The sequence below is a fragment of the Mizuhopecten yessoensis genome, unplaced genomic scaffold, assembly GCF_002113885.1.
Source record: "Mizuhopecten yessoensis strain PY_sf001 unplaced genomic scaffold, ASM211388v2 scaffold5193, whole genome shotgun sequence".
Classification (NCBI taxonomy): Eukaryota; Metazoa; Mollusca; class Bivalvia; order Pectinida; family Pectinidae; genus Mizuhopecten; species Mizuhopecten yessoensis.
In genome coordinates this window covers 1,280,050-1,288,770 of record NW_018405926.1, presented here as the reverse complement: position 1 = coordinate 1,288,770, position 8,721 = coordinate 1,280,050, and the positions used below count along the sequence as shown (strand labels likewise).

Sequence of the window (8,721 nt, the reverse complement as noted above, 5' to 3'; positions counted from 1 at the left end):
CACACATTAGGCTGTCACAGGATTAATTTGCATTAAGTTTTGTCAGCTTAACGCATAATTATGTCAAACGAATTTCAAGCTAAAATATTTTGCAAATTATTTTAATAAATACGATTATACCTGTTTAGTATATGGTCATTATTAATTTGAATTTCCTGACATACATTTGTTGTTCTTAATGTTAATCATCATTAAAACATCGACCAGGAATAAATCTTACAGTATCATTAATTAATCTTAACAGATTTTAAATCGGTTTGATGCATTCAACACATAGCTTATTCACCATTCTCATTATATCACTAGCATTCCGCTTCGCGCTTAAATTCCAGAGACACTTGTTTATTCAGTATATTTGGCAATTAATTTAAAGTTGCAGACTTGAACAATTACCCCTTGTCAAACCCCAGTTTAAATATGATGTTGATATGAGGAGATACGGGTAGAACATTTATCACTTCTATGCAACGTTAACATAATCTACAACTTAGGTAAAAGTTCAATCATATAAACAGACAGCCGATATCGAAGAGGTCGTTAGATATGTGTGTATCTTGTACACTTGTAAGAGAAATGAATACCACAACCACGGTTACCCGCTGATTACGTCGGACAGACTACATATCAAGGGTGTCGTGTCAATCATGTTAATATTATCAAATATATGCAGAAATATATTGCTGATCATTATTATTCAGCGCTGGAACACAGTATACATCTCCTGTCATCTACGAAGACCTCACTCGAAATTGGGTCAAAATATAGATGAATCTTCATATCTGACTCCGATTCTATAGATCTATAAGCACATCACCTGTAATTTGTATAACAGAACTACATGTAATAAAACACAGAACATGTGATGACCATGTTTTTCAATCGATTTATGTTCCAATAAGTGTATAGTCCCTTTATGTCAAGGAAAGTAGTAAAGAAATGAAAAATAATGATTAGTGATAAGATATGCATTGAATTGCACGGACTGTTTTAAATGGATTAACTTAGTGACGGAATTGTGTTACAACCGGGACTTTTGGAATTAATTTTCTTCCTGAAAGTAAATACACTGCAAAAGAATGGCTCAATACCCAATACCTCGCAAATGAAATCTCAATACATCATGTCAATTTAAACAATGAACTCTATGTTTAATATATCTATTTTTCGATAAGAACAGTTTATATTGATAACACTTCTTTTACATATAGGGCAATTATTGAATGGATATTTTTGTATATGCCTTACATAATCACAACAACATTAATGACGGTGACAAAAATATTGCAACAAGATACTTGGCCTTTACATTGTTAAATGTATTATGTAATGATATTTAAGAAATGTGGCTAAAATTACAGGAATTACAGGAAGTTATCGCTTTTATAGCAACTCCTATTGAGTCACAGCTTGATAAACACACGCAGCCAGATCATAAACCAATATCCTCTTTTGAGAAGCAGCACGCCTCTCATAAGAGCTATCGCATGACGTTGAAATGCAGTTGCTCCGGGGGATCCTGTATATTCTTATGTCCCTATACTGTCACTGTCTTTCGGTAATAAAGAAGTCATTGTCTATTGGTTACTATATATAACAGCCAGTGAGTTTAAAATATTTGTCATGACAAGGACCTAGTTAGCAACATGTTGACCAATAATGTGCCGACCGGGAAAGGCGTTGTTCACACTTCTTGCCAAAAAAAGGACACGGTGATGGGATAGTGCTGCATTTCAAGGAATAGCGTCAATGTGAGGTACCGTAGCTTATTCTAAACCATGACGTGGATTTTACATACGCAATCAGGATAACTGTTCTGTTATCTTTGGAGAGACACACAAAATTTACACAATTTGTCATTTGTAGACGTACTTACTCCAACTTCACTGAATGGTTAAATAAACAATATGTTCAAAGGCGAGTAGCCTACTTGATTTTACCGAGACAGCCAAGATGCAGTATATTAAAAATAATAAATATACAACATTTGATATAGCGCCCTATCTAGCTAACATACGCCACTCTAAAGCGCTTTACAGTACATATATATACAATTTAATACAATGAATACAATGAGCATTAATCAATACAGTTATGAGGAATTCGCAAGAACTGCCTTATCAGGCGCTAACTACTTGTCCTATGACATCTGGCTAATATGTCCCTATGTGTGTATGCCTGCGTGTGTGCTAGAGATGCAATGTGTTCTGTTTGTAGTGGGGTCGTACTTCCAAGGTATCATTTATAGTGCCACCTCACTTGAATGCCACAGCACAGATACCGCAACATCCACCACAGACCATTTTATACTCCAGCTGGGTTTGTTGTGAGGGCAGGAGAAAAACACTTTCTCTGAATATTTCATGCGTACGACGACTTCGGGGATCAAACCCCGGCCGCCTGTTTGGAAGGCCGGAGTGTTAACCACTCGATCAATCCGTCCTAAATATTAAGGAGATCGTTATCTTTTGTTGCAAATTACCTTGCTTCCAATCTTTCCCTTTATACCGAAGCTGCCTCCGAGGACTTCTCATTCCACACAACGAAATGATCAGCTCAAGGGGAAGTGATTTTTATCCCGCCTGGAGAATATTTTATTTTAAATCTGTGTTTTCATCTGGTGATAATCTTGTTCTTCACGAAAGACTAACAGGTAGTAAACCAGATCGCGCATGTACACATGTCAGGTTATTTCATAAAATATTGTTTTATTTCTCTGCCAAATTTCTCACAATCCCAGTAATCTATTGTTTTTTCTAGTTTGGGTGGAGAGTCGAACATAAATTTATTAAATAGCTTTATCAAAATATGTGTCTGATGCTTTCATTAGTTTCAATAGCCCCTCATTGATATTGTTCAATACCTTTAACGAGAAAATGTCATATTGGACTTGTTTAATGGAAGTATTTTCTACATTTTTCCAATCACAGTACTGCGAGGCCTTTGGCGAACGTTAGTTTTCTGACATGTACCTGATTGTATAACGGCTACAGTATAAACATAAATAGGTTATTAATTCTTGTTGGTCAGTCATCGAGACGACAGATGGTTTGGTCATTACACATACTTCCGATGTCGGTTGTTTAAAGTCGAAACCATGTGACCCAGTGAGGAATCAAGGGTACCAACCATCAGAAAATCGATGATCGGCTAGCAGAATAGTTCACAACGCCGTCATCTAATCAATACGATAAATTTGTCGGTGGATATGTAAACTAAACAAGTATATTAAATATATATAAACCCATGTGTCTCTTTTACATTTTTCATTTAATTATCGATTTGTGATACTACAAAATTTTATCTCTTATCTACACGTTGCTAATTAAGTATCATGGATTTATATCTGTCGCTTCTACTCTTACCAGAAATCATGGGATTACATGAGACTAAAAAAGACTGCAGTTAATACTATGGTTTCATAACTATTATTTTTTTGTTACTGTCTTTAGTGAATGTCACAGATTATCAATAAAATAAAAAAATATCAATATATAGATAATATTAAAAACAAAACCTTAATTCAATAATTTAAAAAAAATAAAAATTTAAAACTTTATATTATTAAAAACCAAATAATAATAAATAAATGATAACAAACAGAAATTAAAAAAAAAATGTATAAAAAATATATCATAATAAAAATATAAATCAACTAAAAATAGTGTTTATAAATAAATAATTCTCGATGTGCAAATGGTAAAAGCATGATGTAAAGTGATAGTCAGTATAACCCTGTTTTTAGTCTTAGGAATAAACATGAAATTAATTGTAATCCACACTCATTAATCAATTGGAACGTTTTCGCATTATTGCATTACGGTGTATATCTTTAGACGGTGTTCTATGTTCCATAGTTAGATCAGATAAGATATACGTATTGATCGGTCACAGTCCGATAGTTCTTTTGACATAAGGTTATGCACTGTATAACTCACAATCAAACAGCCTAATGTTTAAAACACTCATGTACTGTTTATGGTAATAGATTAAAACAATAGTTTCAATAAAGAAGATTTAAATGCAAAGTTCGTTTATATAAAGCTTTGTTAGGATAAGAACGCATTTAGCTAAATTCTTAAGTGCCAATCTTTTCAAAATTACTTGACGGAACGCAATTTATTTGTACACTCCTGGATAAGAATCTTGCTAAATAAAAAAAACACAATTATGTAAGGTTATTAACTGTAATATTCAGAAGAGGATGATAATTCAAATTTCACATTGATTTTTGTATTAACCTAATTGATATTCACAGAACTTGGTTTAATAGATAGATCGTATGACGACAGGTATATTTAGATGGCTTCGGTACACATACTATGATATTGTTAACATACAAATAGATGTCTTTGAATGGTTTGGGCGGATTCCTATGTGATGCCGAGGAATGAGTTTAGACTATCGACTTAGAACAGATCGATGCATCACCAGCTTGGAATACAATACGAAGACAGCGAATTGGAAACAAACCAGAACAATATCAACAAGGCGTGTGTTTTGTACCGTAACGTTTTGAACCACGATCAGGTAATACATAGTGGTTGCTCCGCCGAGTAGAAAGACAGGCTTGTTGAATAATGTGTAAAGAAAGCATTATGTTACGTCGCATAGGAGCTGTAAACATGTACTCTTGATAATTGTATAATACATAATTAATAAAGTGAATTCCCAAAAGGATTACAGGGTTTTTAAATTTCACGGTGTGTCAATCAGTGACGTACAATGTGTTTGTGTCTTTTGCACAAGATCGATTGTTTACAACAGGATTCAATAACGTTCGACAAATGTTCATAATGAAGGTAACACATGTACAACAATGGTGTCTTCGGTTGCGGAATCGGGCCAAACTATTTCTGATAACCTGTATCATGCTAGCGGTGGTGGTGAACTTTATACTAGTCAGTGCCATGTACTCTGAAGATTGGGGACACATTTCCTTCTTCAAGGACGCAAAACGGCAAGGTAACAAACCTTCGCGGTTGCAGCTGAAACCGAATTCTCAGGAAAACCAAATACACGCCGAGTCGCCAAAATGTATGTTTTATGCGTCTAGTTCTAAAAAAACGTTATTCGAATTTCACAAATCCCATTACATGACGGTGAGTGTGAACGGTCGCCTTGGTAACCAAATGTTTAAGTATGCGTCATTACTTGGTGTTGCTGCCCAATATGGATTTTCACCTTTCTTACGTCAAAAATCTCTATTATTTTCAGCTTTTCAATCTCAGAAATACTTTTATCACGTGTCCATGAAAAATGACGTTTCATTCGAAGAACATCATGCAGGAATATACGACTGTCGAATTCACAACTTAACTCAATCAAAAAACATAACACTGAACGGATACTTTCAGTCCTGGAAATATTTCCACCATATCAGACAGGAAGTGCGAAAATTGTTCCAGTTTACTGACGACATTATTAGAAGAGCAACAAAGGCTTTAAATAAATTCCACCCTGGTAATAGGACACTGATTGGCGTGCACGTGCGACGAGGAGATATGAACACACCACGTGAATTACAACGCGGCTATAAAGTCGCGGACCTTAAGTACTTCCGGAAGGTTTTTGAGTACTTCCGGTATGAAATTGAAAACGCCTTGTTTATTGTTGTAAGTGATTCAGTCAGTTGGGTGAAAGCAAATCTTGCTGCCGATGACGTTGTTATTAGTGAAACTGGTATTGCATATTTGGACATGGCAATACTTGCGCAGTGCAAGCACAGTATTATAACTTCCGGAACTTTTGGATGGTGGGGTGCATATCTAGCAGGTGGGAAAACTGTGTATTACAAAGATTACCCGAAACCGAAATCCTGGCTATCCGAACAGTATAACAAAATGGATTACTACCCGCCAAATTGGATTCCAATGTAATTATCATGCAAATATTACAATTTCTTTTTTCATTCACATTTGATGAAAATGAGTTTATTTCAGATTTATGTTTTTTATTATAAAGAGCTATGGCGGAAAACTGCCCGTATTTCCCTAAGTTGGCATTTTTGAAAACGGAAAACAATATTGATGAGTAAATAATCTTTAGTAGCAAAAATGCATGGAACAGATATCAAACCATTTGAATATGAATTTTTGAACTGTTGAGATATTCGGTATTGTTAATATAATACTGCAAATATAGCCATATTCACTATATCTATGAAAGTGAAGGGGTTTCCCAGACTTAAATCCATCCACTGGTTCTTGAGGAGAAGTTGATAATGTAAAAAGTTTAGGTGACCTAAAAACTGGGTTGATTAAGTTTTCAAAACTGCGACAGATGTTATTGGGTTAAAGCAGTTTGTATTTCCATTTTTGTCTATATCCGATGTAGCCTAATGTGTAACTTAGTTAGCTTGTAACCAGAAAATGTGAACAGTGAAGGTTCGAATCCACATTCCGATACACTTTTATTTTTTTTAATATTTAGGCATGTGATCATTTTCCTTATTAAGTAATAAATATGTTTCAAATCAATAGAACATTTTATTGATAGTGTAATAACATACCAATTGATTTATCTTCTATATTGAATCATGTCAACAAAGCCCTGTATGTGTGTACATTACAGCTACGCTTTTTAGTTGAGACATCGTTTTAAATATTTCTGAATTGTTTTACCCTCCAATTGGCACTAGTATTTTGATTTATTATCTTAACGCAAACAAACGATGCCGAAATACAAAATATATGGGATTGTTGCGTTAGAAGTGAAAATAAAAGGCAAAGCAAAAAAAATGAAGTGTTATTATCGCAAAGATATTACCGAACATGCGGGAAAATTCATCGTCGAGGCCAGTCTCATTCCAAGGTAAAGGAAGAACAAAATCAAGATGTGTGTTTTTAAGAAAACATGTAACGGCATGACGTAGGCAGTAGTAATGAAAACTAAATCCTTTCAAACTGTTGGTAATGATTGTATGATCTTGTGTTTTATACAGCACAACGCGAAATACGCATTTTGTTGAGTCTTTATCGTGAAACGCATGTATTAGTAGCCATGGCCTTGAATTCGTCTGTTTAAAATAATCTATTCTTAGACACGGGTTCCGATAGAGCTACCTGTATAGAAATACCCGAGGACGCGTCACAACAGTGCACGGTTGGAAGCGCGCACTATAGCGGATCATAGCTTTGGGGAAAAAGGCATAGCAACCCGCCATAGCTCTTTTAATAATTGTGGAATTCTTACCTTTTCGATTGATCTGTTCTATCAATTAGTGTCTATTGTGGGTTGTCGGCTAGTTCTATTTGACCTATCCGACGCCTTCGATGGCGTTGACCATCTCATCGAGATTCCCCAAATAAATGATAGTTAATTATCATGTTTATCTTATTCTACTTATTTAAATTTCATACTGTATAACGACACGATAATCAACCATCACTATTTTGGGCCCGTCAAGGGTGTTATCCACTACCTGGAATGTTTACCAACTCCTAGCAGGTTTATCCAATGAGTCGGGAATGAGGACACACCCTCTGGTTCTGGGAGAAACACTTTTCAAACGTCTGATTCGCTCCAGTGCAGTAACATGTACTTCAGACGCTGTCTGTGCTTGATCCAGTCCTATTTGGTGACAAAAGACGCGATCTTGCCATATATGAATAATCACATCTAACGATAAAAACAATCAAAGATTGAGATTCCTCTTGGATCAATGCAAGGTCCAGGCAAGTATTTCTGTATTACAAACAGGCTGGTATATGCTTCTTCGTCGGCATTACCTAATGTAAGCTATTCTACTGTATGCTTTCCTGTAAGTCACAGAGATGTGTACGGTTATCAGAAAAGCGATATATACATTAGGAGCAAGTTTTGAAGATGTTTGTCTTGCATCAGTTCTTGGATCCACCCAGTATTCTGAAGTTGACTGAGGATCAAAGATAATTCTTGGTTTTCACACTGAAGTACCTTTATAATTGTACACAATAATTGCAGCTTACGGTTGGCGACAATGCTATTACGGCAATTCCGTCGGCGATGTGTACGAAACAGGTACAATAAAAATTAATGTATTTTGTATTTTTGTACACTATACACACGCAAAACCTCGATACATTCGCTGGTAACCTCTCGCATTAACTACAGCGATGCACTGTATATGGTATCTCCGTTGTCTTCCTACGGTTCGGAATACTGCTGTTCGATCTATTACTCATACTCACAGGTACGAGCATATCATACCTGATCCCAGTACACAAGTCTGATGTAAACACAAAAGGACACTAGATTGAAGAGCTCCTCACTACAAATGTCATGGTCACTAAGGTCATAAGTAGAATCGTTGCTGCATACCCCAAGACCATATAGAAACAGGTGTTTCATAAAGGTAACAGAACTTCATGGAATAGCTTCCAATTTTCAATAAGGAATTAACTTACTAGTAGCTTTAAAAGGTGAAAAATCAACCTGTTTAATTACTTCTTTATTTGTTAAAGCAGTTGTGGTTTACTTTGGCTATCTCACAGTATGATCAAATTGTGGAAAGTAAAGAGATTAATATCCTTATACAATTCATGTATATACCGTACCACTATATGAAACCTTAGACTGATTAGATATATCGATTACTTAAGACGCCACATGATGTAACTACATTTTTGTGAATTACATCAAATGTATGGAATTCATTGATCGATCAGAATGGTGAAAGTATTCATAACATCATTGAATATTTTAAGGCATCGCTTATAATTTCCTCCTGACCTGGTTTGAGCG

The 8,721-nt window shown here is 35.3% G+C and overlaps 1 protein-coding gene across 1 annotated transcript; it reads left to right on the top strand.

Moving 5' to 3' along the window:
* The first annotated feature begins 4,682 nt into the window (after positions 1-4,682).
* On the top strand, positions 4,683-5,883 carry LOC110450361 (galactoside 2-alpha-L-fucosyltransferase 1-like). Its single transcript, XM_021497839.1, has 2 exons — positions 4,683-4,962; positions 5,215-5,883. Exons 1-2 carry the CDS (start codon positions 4,785-4,787, stop codon positions 5,874-5,876), a joined length of 840 nt encoding a protein of 279 aa, XP_021353514.1. The 5' UTR covers positions 4,683-4,784; the 3' UTR covers positions 5,877-5,883.
* Positions 5,884-8,721: the final 2,838 nt, after the last annotated feature.

Excerpts from the sequence above, each read along its gene's own strand:
- LOC110450361 (XM_021497839.1), top strand. The coding sequence starts at position 4,785 with ATGTTCATAATGAAGGTAACACATGTACAACAATGGTGTCTTCGGTTG. Across the intron at positions 4,963-5,214 it reads CAAGGACGCAAAACGGCAAG|CTTTTCAATCTCAGAAATAC; the intron begins GTAACAAACCTT and ends TATTATTTTCAG.